Genomic DNA, 21,547 nt, shown 5'->3' with positions numbered 1-21,547 from the left:
GCCCTTGGTCTTAATGCTAAAAAGGAAATAAGTTCTTATGCCCCTTTTAAAGTGAGACAGTCATAAATGTGATGCAGTGGGCCCCTCAGACAGCCCTATGCACCAATGCTGCTGCACCTGCTTCACTAATGATAGCTACAGACTGCAAAGAGGGCAATCTCTTCTGCCCTGTGTTTAAAACATAGACTCTCATCTAGCCACAGCCGCCTCTCTGCCACCTCTCTGAGTGCAAACGAAGGAGTCTACTCTGCTTCAATGATCCACTTCCATGGGCCACTGCTCCGAGGCCCAAAACAGCACTGGATCAGCAGGAGTGTAATGGGCCCAAATGCAAGCAAGCAAGGAAGGAAGGTAAAACAGCTATAATTGGGTTTTGTTGGCTCTTCATACCGCTGGGCCCTGCTGCCACTTTACCTGCAGCACCAACATACTTTCTGCCAATTTGAATTAAAAAGCAGCAAGGATGCACACTGCATCTTTACAGCAAAGGCGGAAGGAGCAGTAATCCCCCGCTCTGTCCTGTCCATTGGCCCAACCTAAGCTGCATTTTAGCCCTTAGTTTTAAGTTAAAAAAAGAAAATTATGAGTTTTAGCTGTCAAACGTCAGTACATCAAAATCCCCCTGCCCTTTTACTAAGTGTTATCGCTGTCTATTACACAATTGTTTTAATTCTTAAGGTGCAATATAAATCGAGTAACAGGTGCCGATAGATTTTTACTGTTCAACTGTGGTAAAATATGTTTTGAAATTTTTTAATTACAATGTACCGATTTGTGGATTCAATTTGTAATGCTTTTAAGGATATTTTACTTTTATCCAAATATAGATTTTTTTACTACTAGCAAGGGTGACCTGGGCTCTAATGCTAACAAGGGAAATAGGCCTCCACTCCACTTTTTCATGGTAAAGCATAGTTGAGCAGCAGTAGCACCTTGTGCACTAATAGAGGGTCCTTTAAAAAAAAGACATATATATTTTCTCCTTCCTTGTGGTATCTCTCAGAGGAAGCGGTCTCTGGCCATTTGTTCAGGAATAAACACTGACCCCCAGTTACAGATCTGGGTTGAATCCATCATCGTTCTGGCTGATGAGAGGAGGCCTGGCGGTTCGGGCTGGATTGTTCCCATGAGGAACGTGGTCAAGACTGATTTGCATATGGCTGGGTAACCAAACTGCGGTGGCAAAGTGAGCAACAGAACGATTGATTAAACCCAGTGGTTGAAAAGTTTCAGCACTCCGTCCATCATCTTGTTGTGTTTGCTATGTCCGACCTAAGTGGCAACAGGATATGCTCAGGTATGGGTCCCTTGCTCGCTGTACTACTGAATCCTGGCTGATGAGGGGTAATACCTCGAAACTGGCCCCAGGATGCTTGTTTCCAGTCCAGGGAGGACCTGGCCTGGCAGTTTAGGCTGGATTGTTTCCATGAGGGAACAGAGTCATGACTAATTTGCATTTGGCTGGGTCCAAACTGGGGTGGCATAGTGAGCAAAAGTACAATGGATTAAACACCGATCCGTGACTGGGGGTGAGTGGTTGAAAAGTTTCAGCACTTCATCCATCATCTTGTTGTGTTTGCCAAATTGGGAGGAGTCTCAGGGTGATAAAGTCACAAAATCTACAGAAAAACAAGCATTTGGAATGCAATCTGTCTCGCCTTTGGGACCTTATATGTATTTATCAATGCAGCACATTAGAATGGGTGCTGAAACATCTACTGTTCTTTAACATGGAGGAAAAGGGAAGCACCAAACTGCGGACCACGCCAGGTATGGGAACACATGGAGAGAAATACTGCCTATTAGAGGGAAATTGCATTGTCCAAAGCTCTGTTTTTAATATAAAATCAGCCCACTCAGTGGTCATATCACTGAAAATACAACATTTGAAAAAAATGGGTGCTCGTTGAATACAAGTTTCTATGGCCTGGAATCTAGGGAATGCTAAAGTGATTTTGGTATTTTACTGACCTCTGCTAGTCGTTTTCTATCAAGAAAGTTAAATTTAGGCAGTTGCCAGAGAAATACTAAAAAAGTCCCTAAGTAGAAAGCAATTCTGGTATTTTGCTGACCTCTACTGATCGTTTTCAATCAAGAGAGTTAATTAGAGACAATTGAACAAGTAGAATGCAATTCTGGTATGCTACTGAACTCTACTAGTCGTTTTGAATCAAGACAGTTAAATAGAGGCAGTTGAATAGAAAAAAGTCCCTAAGCAAAGGCGGAAGTAGACAAGTCTGAGGGCTGATGCCAGATCCCACAAAGTACGTACAACAGATCTTCCAGACAGCGCAAGCGCTGGCTAAGCTCAACAACAACAACAAAACGACAAAATGTAGGGGTCAAGCATTCTGCTCTACGGTTTCCAATGTCCGCAGGTAGTTACTGAGTGGTTTCCAGATATCTTTTGGCCTCAAAGTCGGGGGTTGGAGGGTGGCCTACATTTCACTTGTTGTGTCGCTGTGTATTAGAATATTCAACCAGGCTTTGGCAGTGGGTGGGTGTTTGCTACCCCAGTGAATGGCAATTTTGAGTTTAGCCAGGAGCAACACACAGACACTTTCATTTCTATGTCAGGACAGGAGGCTCCAATTATGCTTTCTCATTTCTTTAATGAAATGCTCAGCAGCCAATAAAAAATAACCAAAACTACATTTCCCATGAACACTAGGGAATGACCATAGAGACTATTGTATAAAAGGTCCCAACATTAGTCCTTCTTCCTCTTTCTTTGCTGCTCCGCAGCCAGTTAAGTCTCTTTATCTTTATTCTCATGCTCTTGCTAATTTAATACATTATTGTTGTTGTATTGCACTTGCCTTGTGTTCCGCTGCTTTGCCTTGCTAGCGCGCGGTGCTTGTGCATGCTTAGAGCACTCCGGCTCCGATTTCGTATTTGCCGGTTCTTGGGTTCTCTCGTCCGTTGGCGGCGTGTTCCTTGGGAGTGCGTGTTCGCCTCCCTGCGCCTGGCCGCAGGTGCCCGGTTGCCTTTGGTGGAGCGGGAGTAGGGGTTGCCGGCTCGCGAGGGGAGCGCGAGCGCTCTCGAGCCGGAGTTACACGGGCAGCAGTTCGCGGATGCACTGTGTTATTTCCGGCTTGGGAATTTCTCCACACGCCGGTTAAGTGAAGGGACGTTCTTTCGAGCGCTCACGCCCACAGCTTGTGAACTTTTGACACCGTAGACGCCGGAGTTCAAGGAAGAGCTTCGGTAGTATTGTTTTTGTGCATAGGCTCTGCCTAGAGTGAGTTTGTTCGGCAGGCTTATCTCCCTCCACATTTTAACTGTCTCTGAGTCTGGTTTTTACCTGCTCTGTGAAGCCTGCTTTGGGGTTATCAATTTGTCACAGTCATCTTGTGGGCTTTGAATTGTTGCACTACAGTGCCATGGCGGAATTTTATGACGCTGAGGATGACTACTACTATGGGGATGAGGATAATGATTCTCTTGAATATAATTTGGTGGAAGAGCTGGATAAGGGTGTCCAGCACTCGGTCAATAAGGCACTTGTTCGTGCCATAAACCCTCTGAAGCGTCATCTAAACCAATATACTAAGCAGCAGGGCTGGTTGCCTGCCTCGCAGAAAACCTCCAAGTCACCTCTAATTCCTCATAAATCTGACTTCCAGAAGCTGGCAAAAACTTTGGCAACTGAGGCTTCCAAGTCTTCTGCGCCTCAGTTCACGGATGACTCGGATAATGCTCGCACTTCTTCTGGTCAGGATTCTCCCCCGCCCAAGAAGCGTCTCCGCAAGGAACACTTTGTTGACGCACCTGAGCGTCCGTCCCTGCTGAATTTTGAACCAGCGGATATTGTCCACCCAAATTCGTAGTCTTGGTTGCCCTCCCCAACTGTGGCGGCTTATATAGAAGCGCACACTCGTCAGCCATTTGACGCTTCTGTTCGGGCCAGGCTCCGTTCTGAATGCCCGAGACCAGATCTTGCAGACCACCTGGCAGACACTCTGGAGGTGGATCCTATGATGGTCACCTACCTAAAGAAATATTCTAAGGACCCTAAAAAGGGCCTAGACCGTTCCTGGAGGTCGTGTCAGGATAAATTACTGGACATGCTTGCACCTCTTACCAAGATTCTAGAACTTGGCTTTCAAGCGAAGCAAGCGTCGGCTCTTGTAGACCCCGACGAACTCATTGAGTGGGCGCAGAGAGCTATCTGCCAATTAGGTAACGTTAATTGCGCAGTTTCTTCAGAGAGGCGCCGGTCCATCTTGCTGAAGTTGGATCCGAAATTGGCGGAACTGTCGTCTTCAGAGTCGGGTCCTGAGGCGCAAGGCCTGTTGTTTGGTCAACCCTTTTTAAAAGAACTTAAGAAGTTTGTCTCCACCTTCAGTGGCATCGACAAAGCGCAGGCATCGTTGCGCCGAGCGATGCGTCTGGTTTTTGCCAAGGCCGGACGACAACGTGGACGCTCGTTAGGCCGTGGGTCGCACCAACAGTCCCAGCGTGGAGCCCCACAGCAGCGTGGTGGAGGACATGACACCGGATACTTCACTCGAGCAAATTTCTACCCCTCCCGCAAAGGAAAAGGACAGAATGGCAAAGGCCGATCTGGAGGGCAGCAAGGCCATTACCAGGACTCCAGCGCTACAGGTGAGCCTGATTCATGCTTGCGATGTGATGTTGGGGGGCAGGGTGCAATATTTCCTAAAAAACTGGCGTATGATCTCCAGCGATGCATGGGTGCTAGAAACTGTTCAAGGATTCAAGATAGAGTTCTATCACCCTCTGCATCAGACCCATCCTCCCCCCCCTTTGCATTTTTCCCTTCACGATCAAGCTTGTCTTTCAGAAGAAATCGAAGTTCTACTACAGAAAGGGGCGATTCTTCCCACCATCCGTCATCCGAAAGGGCTTTGCCAGCTCAGTCTTTCTGGTCGAGAAGAAAGGAGGCGGGTCTCGCCTGGTTCTCAACCTGAAAGACTTCAACGGCGGGGTTGTGTACCGACACTTCAAGATGGAAGGCATCCATCTCTTACGGGATCTCCTTCGCGAGGGAGACTGGATGGTCCGTCTGGATCTGAAGGACGCGTATCTGTCGATCCCGATTTACAAGCCCCATCGTCGGTTTCTCCAATTTCAGTGGCAGGGGAGATGGTACGAATATCAGGTTCTCCCGTTTGGTCTTACGCCTGCACCATGGTGCTTCACGAAACTACTGAGACCAGTTGTGGAACATCTGCGATCTCGGGGGGTCAGATTGATTATTTATCTGGACGATATTCTCCTTATGGCGGATTGTCCTCTCAGGCTTCTACAACATCTGGAGTGGTCCATCGAACTTTTGCAGTCTCTCGGTTTTCTGATTAACGTTCCGAAATCAGTTTTGACTCCGACTCAATCTATAGATTTTCTGGGCTTCCAGATAGACTCGGTTGCTTGCCAGCTTCTTTTGCCCGGCCAGAAGATTCGTTACATCAAGAGGGAGTTGACATCTGTTATTTCCAGACAGACTGTGTCATTGAGATCGTTGGCACGTGTAGTAGGTCTGTTAGCATCTTCCATTCAGGCGATCTTTCCAGGCCCTATTCATTACAGAGCGATGCAACGGCTCAAGATCCAGCATCTCCGGAAAGGCCTCAGATATTCGGACCAAATTCCCCTTATGGAAGAAGTGAGGTGGGAGATGCAATGGTGGTTAGACCACATGGAGGTCTGGAATGGTCGAGCCCTATTCGGTACGTCACCGGAATTAGTGATCGAATCCGATGGAAGTCGGTGGGGCTGGGGAGCCCGTTGCGGGCCGGTATCGACGGGGGGTCGTTGGTCTCCTCAGGAGTTGTCTCTCCATATAAACTGTCTGGAACTCCTAGCGGGTTCGTTTGCGATCAAGTGTTTCTCTCCCCTTCAAACACGTTGCTGCATTCTTCTCCGAATGGACAATGTGTCCGCAGTCCGCTATGTCAACAAGCTGGGCGGGACTCGGTCCAAGGTGTTGGCGGAGATAGCCAAGGATTTTTGGCACTTTTGCCTGCAGCGGAAGATCACTGTTATTGCAGAGTATCTTCCGGGTCGCAACAATCAGGTTGCGGATTGGCACTCCAGGCATCTTCGGGATTTCAGCGACTGGAGGCTGCACCCTCGAGTGTTCCGTGCCATTCTCCTGCGGTGGGGTCAGTGTCACCTAGACCTGTTTGCTTCTCGCCTCAACACGCAACTCCCACCGTTTTACAGTTGGAGACCGGATCCGCTAGCCCTGGCCACGGATGCTTTTCTTCAACGGTGGCCGACGACTCTGTGCTATGCGTTTCCCCCATTCATGATGCTCCCGAGAGTTCTGGCTTACACCAAACGATTTCGAGCGAATCTGATTCTGATTGCTCCTCTCTGGAGGGCTCAGGCGTGGTACCCGGTTCTCCTGGAAATGTGTTGCGAGCCGCCTCTCCTTCTTCCCCAGAAGCGGAATCTTTTACTGGATCCTCTCGGAGATCCGCATCCCCTAATTCTGTCCGGCTCTCTTCAGCTGCTGGCGTGGCGAATCTCGGGGATCGCTGGACGATCCCGGGCATTTCTAGCGACGCTTCCAAATTCATTAGTGAGGCCTGGTCTCCCAATACTCACAAACGATATAAAGGTGCTTGGAAGCGGTGGTGTGATTGGTGTGCTCAACGGGAAGTTGATCCCGTTTCAGCGGATATCAGTATGATCTTTAACTTTTTGGCGTCCCTGGCCACCTCAGGCCTGGCTTATAGGACAGTCAATAGTTTTCGTTCTGCTATTTCCGCTGGCCATGTCCAGATTGATGGCAAACCTGCGGGTGAGCACCCTTTCATTTCCAAATTGCTTAAAGGGATTCGTCTTTCGAAACCTCCCACTCCTAAATATGTCTCTTTATGGGATGTTTCCATTGTTCTGAGGTTCCTGGAGGCTTGGCCATCCAATCTCTTGTTATCCCGTAAACAGTTGTCTGCTAAATTGACAATGTTGTTATGCCTTGTATCTTGCAAACGTGTCAGATGTCCCCACTCTAGATCTTGCGGGTCGCTGTTTCACTCCTGAAGGTGTTACTTTTCATCTTTCTAGGCGGACTAAGTCTAATACTACTTCCATTACGTATCCTTCTTTTCCCACTCATCCCAACCTTTGTGTTGTGCAGTGCCTTAAGGATTTTGAGGTGAGTACTGCTTCTTTGCGATCAGACATGCAGGGTCAATTGTTAATTGCCTTACAAAAACCATTTCGCCCTGTCATTCCCGCTACTCTGGCACGCTGGGTGCGTAGGCTTATGTCAGAGGCGGGCATTGATGTATCTGTGTTTGGTGCGCATTCTGCACGAGGGGCTATGGCTTCTAAGGCCTTCTCCATGGGTGTCACGCTTTTTTACATTAAGAAGGCCGCAGATTGGTCTTCTGATTCAGTTTTCAAAACATTTTATTACAAGCCTATTGATAGTGTTGCTTCTGTGGTGGTGGATCAGCTTTGAAAAAGCATAATCGGAGCCTCCTGTCCTGACATAGAATTCAAAATTTGCAAACATACGTGACAAGAATTTTCAATTCTATTAAGGACTAGGAGGCGAGGATTATCCCACCTTTTGTACTTCATTTGCATTGTTATGTACTGTACAATGTTTAACTGCTGTTGCAATTATATTACTCCTTGTTTTTTCCCCCCCTTGATTGCTTTTGAAGATCTTCCATTATTTGGATGTGTCTTTTTCAGGTTCAGATCCGAAGTGATGTTGACCATCTTTCTCCTGGTTTTCCTTTGTTTCCTGGTTCACAGACCCAGTGTTCTTCTGACTTCTATTTCAAAATCCTTTGGATTTCTGCGGCGTGTTTGGAGCTGTTACTGTTGATATACATGGGATTGCATTTTGGACTGGAACTGTTTCCACAAAGAAAGAGGAAGAAGGACTAATGTTGGGACTTTTTATACGATAGTCTCTATGGTCATTCCCTAGTGTTCGTGGGAAATGTAGTTTTGGTTATTTTTTATTGGCTGCTGAGCATTTCATTAAAGAAATGAGAAAGCATAATCCTCGCCTCCTAGTCCTTAATAGAATTGAAAATTCTTGTCACGTATGTTTGCAAATTTTGAATTCTACATGTACTTGTAGAGGCATTAGCACAACCCTGGGAAACCATATAAGGACCCACTCGGGAGTGCGCACCACAGTTTGAAGAGCGCTGCTCTATGAAGAAATGGGACTCCTCTGTTACTTTCGATATCCTTATAATGTATGGCATGAGGTACTTTATCCCATACATAGCCCCTGCTCACCTACGAAAATCTGATCTATTTGCACGCGCGCAAAGGGTTCCTCAAAGGGTTCATGGAAACAGTGCTTTAAATGGGCCGGTACTCACCGGTACTGAGTACCGGCACTTCTACATTTTCGGGCCTTGAGTACCGGAACTTTTCTTTGTACAGAGAGAGTACCCGTACTCATGGGGCAAGCCTAGCTCAGTGAAATTTTGCATATACAAAAAAGAAGCGCGGCTCAAGTGATGAGTTGGTCAATTTCCGTGAAGAACTCTGATCGAGTGCTAATCTCCCCTCCTGCTGGCATAGCAGAATACGGCAGCATTTGTTTGGACTCCGATAAAGCAGGAAGGTGGTGATAGGTAGTGACGCTGTAGTCGGTGGGAATCAAGGCTTAGTAATGTGGGCAGACTCTTTATCGGACTCCAAACAAATGCTGCCGTATTCTGCTATGCCAGCAGGAGGGGAGATTAGCACTCGATCAGAGAGTGCTTCTCAAAAACTGATCAACTCGTTAGCTGTGCCACGCTTCTTCTTGTATATGCTAAATTTCACTCGATTTGGAAAAGCAAAACCTTTGATCTGTTACAGGCCCCCCTGGCCCTTGTCCTGACAAATGGTTTGTGTTTATTGCTCCGCCTGCATTTGAAAGGAGCGTTAGGACCCGGATCCCCCAGCATGGTCCCCGCTCCCTCCTGATAGCCTGATACCCACATTAAATCATCAACAGAGATTTGCGTGGGTGTAAAAACGGCCATGTTTATTGATTGACATTTCATAAACATGACAATGCATTTAAATTCATTATTCACGGTTATATCAACATAATTTTATTATTTATATCAACATAATTTTATTATTGACTTTCCTTATCTTCTTCAGCAAGATTCTAATCCTCCAGCACTAAGGGGCCATCCAGCTCGCATCTTCCCTGCCGAGCATCCACGCAAGGTGCACCGCACCTGCGCCAATGAGGATTGGGCCCCAAACCTCTGATCCTTGTCCGTTCTCACCAGGGGCCCGCCCTCCGACCACCAGGCTGCCCAGGGACCCAGGAGGCTCGTAACCTGTCGCCCTAGCCTCCCCAGCCGGGGTCATAATTTCCACCGGAGAGCTTACCGTCTCCCCCCCCTCAGTGCTGGCCTAGAGAGTAAGCAAGGCGGACTTCCGTCCATTCCGTCGGTCAATTATACTGATGCAAGGTCTTTCTACCGCAATACGCCCCTCTAAACAACTGATCTAAAGGGACGGGTGGGTGGGAGTTAAACTGGAAAAGGCGGGAAGTGAGGGGGGGGCACTTCTGCGTCCAGCAACCGGTCCGGTGTGAGCGAGGGCGAAGAGACTGAGGTCCCTGCCCCAGGGACCTAAATAGGTCCCCAGTCCCCGCCCTCTGCCCCACCGGAAACACGTCGCCAGATACCCCGGAAGGACTTACGCGGCCGGCCACCCCATTGGGCTGACCAGCCGCCAGGAACTCTAGAGGAGGTAGGGGCGGGGGCCGGGGGCCGGGTCCTAAGTGCGCGCTAGTTTAGGCTTGCGCTTGTCATAGGACCCGGATCCCCCAGCATGCTCCCCGCTCCCTCCTGATAACCTGATACCCACATTAAATCATCAACAGAGATTTGCGTGGGTGTAAAAACGGCCATGTTTATTGATTGACATTTCATAAACATGACAATGCATTTAAATTCATTATTCACGGTTATATCAACATAATTTTATTATTTATATCAACATAATTTTATTATTGACTTTCCTTATCTTCTTCAGCAAGATTCTAATCCTCCAGCACTAATGGGCCATCCAGCTCGCATCTTCCCTGCCGAGCATCCACGCAAGGTGCACCGCACCTGCGCCAATGAGGATTGGGCACCAAACCTCTGATCCTTGTCCGTTCTCACCAGGGGCCCGCCCTCCGACCACCAGGCTGCCCAGGGACCCAGGAGGCTCGTAACCTGTCGCCCTAGCCTCCCCAGCCGGGGTCATAATTTCCACCAGAGAGCTTACCGTCTCCCCCCCCTCAGTGCTGGCCTAGGGAGTAAGCAAGGCGGACTTCCGTCCATTCCGTCGGTCAATTATACTGTTGCAAGGTCTTTCTACCGCCACAAAGGTGACCAGGGCCCTCAGGTCCGTCACCTTCCCCACCTGCGCTCTGAAAGACCGATAATTCTATAAATCAGGGATCTGTACCCATATCCAATAACTGCATACCGTTATTGTGATACATCCCTCACTGATGACCGTTCCCTGTGGAATGCGACGCGAGCGGCCCTTCGCTGAGCACAACCCGGTCCCTGTCCCTTTCCTGCTGCCTCCCTGAGACATTCTAGGCTATTGGTCACACTCCGGGTCCATCCCTGTGATACCTCACTTCACCGGAACCCATCTAGTGCGGAATATGACACGAGTGGCCCTTCGCTGAGCACTGCCCGGCCCATTCCTCCTCGAGTCGTCTCCCCGAGACATTCTAGGCTCTTGACCGAGCACAGGGGCCTACTGCCCCGCAAGGTATCATACCCGACCATCGCATCATGCTAAGTGGCAGCACTTCCACGACCGGCAAACTCCGTCAACGGCTCTTCCATAACCGTCAGGGGAGAATGCCCCAGTACTCTACCACCGTGGCAGGGTACCCTGATGAAACAGGAGAGAAATGGAAAAGTCAGGCACAGTCAAGCCAAATTGCAAAACATCATTCGACATCCACCCAGGCTTGATATGTAGGCGAAACCAGCTGACGGTACCCACTTTTGCACAGTGTCAGATGATGAGCCTACCCTTGTGGCTAGGGAGGGGGACTGCCCCAATTCTCAATGAATCAACCGAGGCCGTCTGTTCTGCAGTACAAGCCTTATTTTGCTTAAACTTATAAAGCACATACCAGGCGCCTACACCAGCTACACGTCCGTTCATGTAATCTACTAGCAAATCCTATGACTGGCGTAGTGAGAGTCGTAGACTAGTAAAAAAAAAAAAAACTAGCGACAGCTCCTCATAGGTGATCATACCATGGATTCCCTAGCCCATGGGTTGATTAAACATAACTAATGACTGACCAGAGCGGCTAGTTGTAATAAGATAAAATTTGATCAAGTTATTGATTCATACGACTAGCGCTCACTGGCTAGAGATTTGTTCAGCTACGAACCCTCTTATTAAGGTTAAGTACAATGCAAGGTGAACTAGCTATGGCTTAGTTTGACTAAGAGATTACTACCCAGAGATCTGTTTGTTGTCCTAGAGGTTAGCTAGCTTCGGATTATTTAGACCTGGCGTTCGGCAGGCGCAGATTAATTAAACTAGCAAAACTATGGAGGACCCTCGACAGAAGCACGTGGCCAGGAGCATTGGCGTGTCATATGCAAACATTTCTACTCAGTATGGGGGTCCCATCTTCAGTACTATTTAAAGGGTTTGTGTCCACCCAGAACTGGTTTGGTTGTGTGTAATTGACAACCTAATGCATCATTATCTGCCCTAGAGACGGCACGCCGCCACAGATTACGAGTCGTTGTAATTTTTCAGGGGCTAATTGTATAATTACGGGCACCCCCCAATAAATAAGGTTACTGATCCCAGACACGTTAGCCTGCGCTGCCCTTTATTAAAGGAGATGGGGGGGGGTTGCACCCTTGTTCGCTTTCTTAAGGACGAGAATTTAGCGATAAACTGTATTATCATCCCGCTCTGACTCCCCTCTAAACCCCAGGAGACAAAAACTGTGTCTTCGACAGTGCCCAAAGTTGGCGCACACAGACTGTTCTGGAAGAAAGCAGACATTACCCCCGCCTACCGCGCTAATGGCGAGCAGCCACTAACGTCCTCACCGCGGGACTCAACCTGATCAAGTGACCGGTTCACCAACAAGCCTAAGGGCACAGTAAACACATTTCCAGCTTTGGCTTGGTACTAGGACAGATGTAGGTCTGACAAACAGCAGAGTGTCTTATTAGCAGAATAATCTTCAACGAGGCCTCTCATAGGCCAATGCCATACTTTCTTACCAGTCATCTGCACTTAAGCGGCAAGAAAAAAGGGGGGGGGGTGCAAAATACATGACAGGGTTGACCAAATTATGCAACAAGAAAACCAATTATGCAGCACCACACAGCACCTTTGCCCCTCCTATTCCCCCTTTGTGTATAATTGAGAACACTCACCAGGTTTAGGTCTCATCTCTCTAGGACCAGCTTAATACCTCAAGAGATCCCCCAGAAACATAAAAACGTGACCAGCCACGCTTATCACACTTCCTAGTAATATGGCCCACTGTGTTTGTTGCCCCATTGCACCTTTCGCGCTAGTACTTATATAAATATTTTGATCACCATAGGCAGCAGATGATGGATTATGTGGCAAATGCAGCCCAACCATATGTATGTGAAAAAACGCTGCGGCCGCGCAATTGCGTAATTTCGGTGACATCCCCAGGCCCAGATGATGGACTATGGCAAATAAATATTCACGTGAGAATGCAGCGGCCACCCAGCCGCCTAATTTCCAAGGCCTCCCGAGGCCCAGGCCAAAGAAATGGCGGGAGGTTCATAAATATTAGGACGAATAACACTCATCCGTGTGATGATGGTTACCAGTTCGAAGTAGGTGCACTGCCTCCTCAAACCTCTGCTCCCCCAGTCCTTATTACATGAGGAAAACCCCAACGCAAACGTACTTATTAAACCCCAAGAGACTGTTTTAGCTTGTAGGTCAGTTTAAATAAAACCTTCCCGCCCTCGATACGCGAGAGACTGTTTTAGCTTGTAGGTCAATTTAAATAAAACCTTCCCGCCCTCGATACGCGTCCTGTTAATTTGGGCTGAAACTCCCCCCCCCCACCTGGATTTATCGTCTAGCTACCGAAGGACACGTTGGCCTCACATTTGGAACAAAAAACCTCCATATTTAACGTTCTCTAATTATGTTTAAACTTGACAGATGTTTTGGTGGATAGACTAGTAGGCAAATACTTTACTGACCATTGCTCGGTAACACAGTAAACACATACCACCACGTGACCCGCCTTATGCGCTGGAGGGAAGCTTGTTGTACTAAAGCTAAATCAAAACAATAATTCTTTCCAATTCACTTAAAACATGTTAGCTAACTCATCCAAGTTTACCTTAAAAACACCCCCGTTGTAACATTCCTAACTTTGTCTGCAGAAATTTTCCAAGTGCGAACAAAAAACGCCTCAAAAGGCTTCAGGCAGTACTTATCACATTAGAATCGTTTTGGTGTGTTTCTGCTCATTAACTTTTCTTTACTTTTCTACCGTAGTTGGAGCTAACATTGTTGGTCCTGCTTGAGCATAACATGCATTCCCCAGGAAATTGCCTGCCGTGTGTGCTATAGGGTTCAGGGGTGGGCTGAATATCATCGACACTTGTAGTGAGACCTAACATGGTGTATTTATTTACTTGGAAAATTGGTATAACTTTTGACAAATCAGCTTGCGCCATAGCCTAACTCAAGCTCTCACGCACATCGACCTCCCAAATCACCAGTATTGCATCATAACTGCACTAACAGCTCCAGTCCTTTTGTTGACTGTGTATGCCCTGCACCACATGCGTCCTGGGCCCTTCGTGCATTCTTGAAATGTGCCCCACTACCTGGTGATCGATTTGATGTGCATCTGCCCTCCTGCTTTCCCCCTCAAAGCCCAGACTCGAATGAAGGCACTATCCCGACACCGACTAGTCATAGCCCTGTAAGCACCACTCGCGGTGTGCTGCCCCTCGCCCGTTGGCTCGCCCCCGCCTCGAACTACACGGCTCTCATCAGACCGGCCTAAGTGCCGCCCAGGAAACACGGGAACACCTTGCCCCATGGGCATCCGTCCCAGACAGGACCCGCTGCTCCTCCCTGGCCCGGGTTTGTCCCCTGAGGATGGATGTTGGACAGGCCCTCGCTATGAGACAGAACCGATGTGTTGTCCTTGAAAGTTAGACTTACAAGCCAGCTGCACGGGGCGAGAAGACGACAGCGGGATTTCATTTTATGATAGCTACTATTAGAAAGATAAGCGTTTTACTTGCCGTGATGAGACCGCCGATCTGAGAGCTGGAAACTCCGGCAAATATTGACACAGCATGCTTTCTCCCGCCCAGGCTCGGCTCTGCTTTTAATTAACAGTGCAGCGCCAGCCCCCCGAGGAAAGCTCAATAAATTCCCTTCATTACTACTTGATGATGGCCCCTATCCCTGGGCCCCCCAGGTCGGGAGCTAAGATGCCGGTGCGCACTGCAACCAGGACGCGGGACTCTGCAGGCAGCCGCGGGCCACAGGACAAGATCCAAGCCAAACAGTTTTTAAACAAAGAGCCCCTCACCGCCCCCACGGCTGCCAACAGCTCCCCGGGACCCCCGACACCTCACCTGCCGAGCTGGTTCTCTTCAGAAGAACTCTGCGCTTCTTCGCCGCCACGTGAACCGGGCGCGCGCGCCTCCTCTGCTCTCCGCCGCCGCTTGGCCGGACGCCACGCTACCCCGACTCTGCTCTCAGCGCCACCCCCGGACCAGGCTACCATAACTTGGTAGTTAACTAGTTAAACTGGAAAAGGCGGGAAGTGAGGGGGGGGCGCTTCTGCGTCCAGCAACCGGTCCGGTGTGAGCGAGGGCGAAGAGACTGAGGTCCCTGCCCCAGGGACCTAAATAGGTCCCCAGTCCCCGCCCTCTGCCCCACCGGAAACGCGTCGCCAGATACCCCGGAAGGACTTACGCGGCCGGCCACCCCATTGGGCTGACCAGCCGCCAGGAACTCTAGAGGAGGTAGGGGCGGGGGCCGGGGGGCCGGGTCCTAAGTGCGCGCTCGTTTAGGCTTGCGCTTGTCAATGTGCTTGCTTTTGGTAGTTTTATTAGGCTGAATCCATTTCTCAGGACATAAACACGGGGCTGTGAACTTGCTGAAACAAACTACGACAGCGCTGCTGCGGGCTTTAGGAGAAGGACCGCTGGATGCTTGACATTTACACTGGTGTTTTTGAGCAATTGCATATTTATGAACACAAGACACTGGCTATGTGGAGAAAAGAAACAAAACACACGCCTCACTTCACAATACTAGTGTTATTGCTGATCCATTGCTGCTGCACGAGTACAAGTTCAAATTTATGTAAATTACGGCCTCATTGAGAAGCTTCAAATCGGTGAATGATGTCACATCATGATCACACAGGCACAATTATCCACCATGGCTAAACACATATGAAATGGGATGTGCGTTGGATCGCATCAGACTCCAGCTTAGCTAAGTACCCCGGCGGAGATTTGGAGGTCAACAAAAAAAAATTGCTAGTTGATCTGAATATGTATTGAATAGTGCTTAAACTCTGATGGAGGCACGTCATCGATAGGACTGATGAGCGAACGGCCCCCAGCCTCGGATGCAGATTTCTGTCACCCTTTCTGCTAGCTACACTGTGAGGATTTCCTGCTCGCCCAGCAGGTTGAGATAGAATCAAACACGAAGAGCTTATTAAGAGAAATTCCCAAAATGCAAGTCCCCGGAGAGTCGTGGAACATTTGAGACGTTGTCTTTTGCCATGTTCGTTGGATGTGAAGAATGCAGGGGGCATTACAACCAGAAGCAACATTTTTCTTTTTCAGTAAAAAATACTCCGGCTCAAATTAAGAGTGAAGTTTGCTTTGTGGGAAAATAGGTTGTGTTCAGAAGTACAGCAATAATTCTCTGTGAGTGAACCAGTAAATAGGTTTTCTTCGTTTGTGTGTCAAGTGTGTTGCCTAAAGCAAATGTTTAGTTATTTGTTGGGTGTTGGAATTAGGTAGCCTGGCCTAGGGCAAGACTAACATAACAGAGGCACAGTGTAGAGGTTGCAGACCACCCAAAAGTAATTCCACGCAATAGCACTCAAAAAGAAAACTCTACACCAAAATTATGTGAAAATACGTGCTGCTTTATAAAAATAATATGCTCTTTAGTTTCAAATTATACAGTGTAATACATTTCAGTTCTTCTCCAGAATAGCGATTATACCTTTGATTTAGAGAAATAAATAGCACTCTTCCTTCTGTGGAGAAAATTACAGTTCAAAGCATACAAATGTCAAGGATTCAGTATGGCTTCCTTTAGAAATTAAAGGTGTCCCAACAGATTTATACTAAACAATGTCACTATACATTAATAAACAGTGTCATCAATAGCTCATCACATTAACCTGCCAAGTCACTGGATACTCCCCCACCACAGGGCTAAGATCTCTCACCCCTTAACACAGGGCTAGAGTGCACGCACGGAGTTTAGTGCAGGTATTTCACACGTTCACTATTCACCACAACGATGGCTATGAGGATTTGAAGGGATTTCCCCTGTAACCAGAACAGTCAGTGCACTTCTCTCACTTCAGCCTAGGTTCCCCTCTGATGACTGGCTTAATATCTGCTTCCCTAGATTTGTAGAAAGTTAGGTTGGGGAAATGAGGTTAACCTCCCTCACACCTTCTCTGGCACAGTTTAAATGTAAAGTTGACAAGTTATCAAGGCACCTAGTTAGGCGTTAGCACGTAGGATAAATCACCACACCAGCAAGGGCTCAGCCCTATTCTTCCTCACCCCTCCCACTCCTCCTTACTGTATTTGAATTTCTGGTCCTGCCCCAGTCCACAGGGGGTAGGGCTCTCAGCCGGCACCACCGAACAACACCAGTGGCAGAAGCAGCCACCTATCCCCGCCCAGCCAGCCTTTTGATCTCAGCGCTGGGGTGGGGAGGTTCAATCGTGATGGCCCTTCGCTTCCTCACACTTGCTGAATCGAGCGCTGGGCAGGCTGGCGACCGCTCGATCAGCGGAGACTAAAGGTTCCCGCTCCTCTCTAGGCCAGCTCCGCTGGGGTGACTTGAGGCGCGCCGCCTCTGAGGAATCCCTCGCGTCTCCCAGGGCAGTCCTCGGCCGCGCAGATGCGGGGAGACTAGCGGCACAGCCTGCAACGCCTCCTGTCGCCAATCGGCACTCGCGCCTCACAGGGGCAGACCTTAGCCGCGCAGATGCAGGGAGATTAGCGGCACCGCCTCCTTTCGTCGGAAGACACTCGCTCCTGCACTTGCGCGGGGGAGACAGCGGCTTACTTCCTCTTCCGCCGCGCAGTTTAGATAACGAGCGGCAGCGCTCTCCTGCCGACTGCACTCCTTCACAGGTTCCTCACACCCTTCAGGACAAAGACGCCTCAGGCTCCCGAGGATATCCAGACAACCCAGGCACCGCTCCTCTCAACCGGGTAGGCAAGGGCTTCAGCAGGAAGGCGGGGAGCCAATTAGTAACCCCAAGAGGGAACGAAGGGGTGAAGGTGGGACACAGCCGTCTGGGGAGAGGTCCAAAGTCCCTGGTTACTTGACTGGACCAGATCGGTTTCAGGCCAATGGTAGGGTTCGGTCAGCAGCACAAGGGGGAACGTCCTCTGAAAGATGCTGTCAGTTAATGAAACCAACTAGCTTCTCCTAGCGCGTCCTCCTCCTCACACTGCAGCCTCTCTCCTCTCACACTGGACTACACAAAATGGCCTCCTGCCCCCTGCCCTTTTATAGCCTAGCCTCACAGAGTCCAGTAGGGTCCAGAAGGTTCTGGAAGACCTAATGTTATCCTATGGGGCTGACTATGGTGTGGCAGTTGGTGACAGTTAGGGCCCTCCATTTTGTGACAACATGAGGTTTCCTGACAGCACAGGCCTCTGGGCCTGAGGTAAAAGATTACAAGGGGGGGAAAGAACACCTATCCCCCTGGCCAGCACCTGCAAAAAGTCAGTAGACACAAAAATTAACAAGGGTATGAGGGGCAAAAAGGGGACAAAATAAATAAAAGTTAGGAGGGACTTCGCCAAAGAGCCAGACAGGTCTAACATTGGGTAATTGATTTTAAGGTTTAATGCTCTAGCAGGCCCGGACTGGATGTTTCAGGCACCGGGCAATCCCCCACTGCGCTGCAAGGGTGGGGGCCGGTTTTGGTTTGGTTGGTATTTGTTACAGGGCCATTTTTGCAGCGAAAACCGGCCCTGGCAACGAGCGCGGTCGCACCCCTAACCCCCCTCGGGGGTGGCGGTTTCCGGCCGAGCACTGTGCCAGGGCCGGTTTTGGTTCTCAGTCCAGCCCTGTGCTCTAGTTGAAGAGAAACTATCCACTTTACCTCAATAATGATCAAACCGTACTACTGAGCACTTTGTGAATTGTTTTTCTCCGACCACGGAATATCATAAGTTCTCTAAGACCATGAGTTGGCAGTCTGTACCTTAAAGCTCTAGAACTCACAAGGCCACCTGATTTAGGAAAGAACCTAGCATCTTAAACCAAAGTAATTTAGATTTTCTAAAGTAGTATTTTATTGGTCTAAATTCTGTACTTCGTTTTTGTGAACTTTTTCAGTACAAGAAGCTTCATTGATATTTTGGCCAAGCTGGTGCATCTCTTTGGTCCCCAAAATTCCCCTGTGACTTGCACGGAGATGGTGAAAACCGAGTGCTGTAGTCCAACAGTATTATTTTTGGCACCCACTCTTTTTCTTCTGAGAAGGCACTGACACTGCAGTAGTCTGAGGCGCGACCCTGTAATAGGACAATTACTCCGATTTAATCTGCTTTCCTCACTTTTGCTGGGTTTTATGAGTAGACTTAGCTGCTGTGAAGATTGTTGGTCTATTTAGTGAAGCGAAATCCAATTGTTCTCAGGCTAGATTAGAAGCAAATTTGAATTGAGTGGCTCAGCTGAATGTATGTTTTGCATCTCAATATAATTCTGCACATCAATTGAAACTCTCTCAAATTAAATGGTTGCCTCTAACCGGGTCCCTTAGCATTTCCAGTAGCCCCACCCCATAGCCCCGCCCCAAACTCCGCCCCCTAGTTCACATCTCAATTTGGTGAGTACCTGCACTTATTTTTTTCCATTTAAAGCACTGCATGGAAAGCCACTGCAGACCTAAGATCAGGAAAACCTGGAAGTCGAAGAAAACGCCAACCTAGTAATTGCTGCTCATGCATCAAAGATATTCCACTAGAGATGAGAGGGTGAGCCCTCGTGGTACCCTGTCCCCCAGGCAGTAAACCAAAATAGCTCAAACCTTGAACTTTGAGATGCTCCCCATTAATCTAGCCCGTTTGGAATGTATTATTTTTCTGGTACTCGTAGGACTCGTGTATTTACTTTGATCGGTTTAAGCAAGCACATACAATTCCTAGAATGTAAATTGTTAGTTAAAAATAATGTCACGAATGGTAATATGGGGGTATGTGGCATTAAATAATGCACAATCCTGGCTGTGCTAACAAGTAGAAGTACGTACCCGCACCGCCTTTGGCCTGCGCCCTTCTCTGTACTTGGCTCTGGAGTGACAGGCAGCCCGCTGCGCATGGTGCCCGCACACCTGCAGAACCTGTTGATGTTGCCCACTTGTCTGTGATTCCATTTCGTTCCTTCGCCCACTAGAAACTCAAGTAGGACAAATAGAGCATTAGCTTGAAAGATGTGAACGTTAGGCTCGCACACCAAGCGGCCATCTTGGAAGTGGGTTTGTTCATCGTCAGTAATGTAGCATAGGGTCCTTTTGGTATATAGGTAAATTTGGAGCTTATACAAGCAAGATGGGCTTGAGATACGGGCGATTACCCCTCTTAAACCAAAAGTGATAGTATTGTCTACTAGTAATTATTTATTTTGTCGCTCGCGTTCAAGTAAAATTACCAAACTAACTACATTGATGCTTTTTAACTCACATTGGTATCGATGGTAGGCTGTCTTCGAAGTTTCATGCTAGAACATTGGAGACTGCCTTGAGCTATGAAACCTAATTGGCGGAACCAAATAACCTGACAAAGTCAGAACTCACACACGTTCAGTTACAGACTGATCTCAGAATTGTCGATGTTTACATACCAACCAATTGGAAACAGAAAACGGACAAACATGTTTTGGCGGCCATGTTGGATTAAATAAAACAGCAGTTTCTCCGCACTACCCTGGAGACTGATCTTGCGCGGTACAGCACCATGCGCTAGATTCTTTCCCTCTACCTGTCACGTGGTGGTGGGGCACCTTGGGTCACGCCTCCAACCCGCAGGATTCGGATCATGCAGGAGTCAGTTGTCAGTGAATGGCTGTACTTTTCTGTATTAGGGATACTTCAGCCTCTAGTCGGCAGTTGAAGGATGCTGGGTGGCAGTGTTCTAGGGGGAGTGTCGGCCTTATGTCTAAGGTTCACAAACAACAAAAACTGCTTCTTGCACCTTCCGCCTCACCTAGTGTCGCACCTCCGCCTGCATCAGGTAAGGTATGTTTGGCTCGTAGAGAGCACTCTGGGGCCTGGTCAAAGGTTGCACCTGCACTCCCACACAGGCTCTAGTGGTTCAAATTGTGCAAAAGTAAAAAAGGATTATTTCAGTCCCATAAAGGGGTCATCCTAAAGGTCAGTAAATACTAGAAGGATTGTTACCACATTCTGCGGTGTGAACAATTAATTCTAGGTAGTTCGGCATAATTCAGTTTTTGGATGGGTTAGAGCTTTTTAATTGTATGCGTTGGGGTTCTGTGCAGTGCGCACGAAACTCCGTAAATATCAGGTCTCCACTTTTCGCAGAAAGCACACATTGTATAGAATGTACAAGTTACATACATAGGGGAACACACTATTGTGCAAAACGGTAGAATGTAATCTATTTAAAAAACATTGGAAAAGTAGTTGGAGAAATAGACTTACAGAATGATGCCAGTGGATACATTATTTGGGGCAACCATTAATAACATACATAATATTATGCTCATTATAATGTGCACATATTCAAACCATAAAACAATTTAGTGCCTGACCCAAGTGTCATATCCTGATGACAGGGCAGCGGGCACACCAAACACTGGACACAGTTTGGTGGATATGAGCTTCTTTATTATGTGTACAGGAGCGAGCCTCTGCACGTCCGTCCTCTGGTCAGTCCGGGTTGTGTCTGTCCACTTCCTGTCCCTAACAGGATGTGGTGTCCAGTGCCCTGGTCACTGCCCTCATGACCCACAGGGTCCTAGTGCCCTATGGTCAGTCGTCGTCTTAAGTGTCAGGTCACTACATCTCCCCCTTTGTCGCAAACAAATGTTTCTGATACATTTAAAAAAAAAAAAAAGATATATATAGAGAGAGAGATATTCGTTCTACATCTCTTCAATGAGTCTTTGTGGCTTTCTGCATGCTCTTCTTGGTCTTGTCTCTCCATCGACTCCTTGTTCTCTGTCTTCCACCTTTGGTGGTGGTGCTGCTGCTGATTCTTCTTCTTCCGCCTTGAGCTCCTTGAAGTGAGAGCTGTTTCTCGTTATCCTTTGGTGGTCAGAAACGGCTGTTACC

At 48.3% G+C, this 21,547-nt stretch overlaps 2 protein-coding genes across 4 annotated transcripts in view; one reads left to right on the top strand and one right to left on the bottom strand.

The window, feature by feature from the left end:
• RBM48 (RNA binding motif protein 48) overlaps positions 1-19,746 on the bottom strand; it is a 106,177-nt gene extending 86,431 nt beyond the window's left edge. Inside the window, exon 1 of the mRNA XM_086941866.1 lies at positions 19,505-19,746. Within this exon, the coding sequence (XP_086797992.1) occupies positions 19,505-19,627 (123 nt within the window). The 5' untranslated portion in view covers positions 19,628-19,746. The remainder of the gene's footprint in view (positions 1-19,504) is intronic.
• A 422-nt stretch (positions 19,747-20,168) lies between these two features.
• PEX1 (peroxisomal biogenesis factor 1) overlaps positions 20,169-21,547 on the top strand; it is a 793,672-nt gene continuing 792,293 nt past the window's right edge. The window contains exon 1 of one of the 3 annotated variants that reach the window (XM_086941864.1): positions 20,169-20,483. In XM_086941864.1, the coding sequence (XP_086797990.1) occupies positions 20,367-20,483 (117 nt within the window). In that variant the 5' untranslated portion in view covers positions 20,169-20,366. Of the gene's footprint in view, positions 20,489-21,547 lie in introns of all 3 variants that reach the window. The other 2 variants (XM_086941865.1, XM_086941863.1) reach the window with 2 other exon arrangements.

This window comes from Lissotriton vulgaris, chromosome 10, assembly GCF_964263255.1.
Source record: "Lissotriton vulgaris chromosome 10, aLisVul1.2, whole genome shotgun sequence".
NCBI classification, from domain to species: Eukaryota; Metazoa; Chordata; class Amphibia; order Caudata; family Salamandridae; genus Lissotriton; species Lissotriton vulgaris.
Note: the sequence above shows the minus strand (reverse complement) of the source record. Positions and strands in the feature narration are given on the sequence as shown.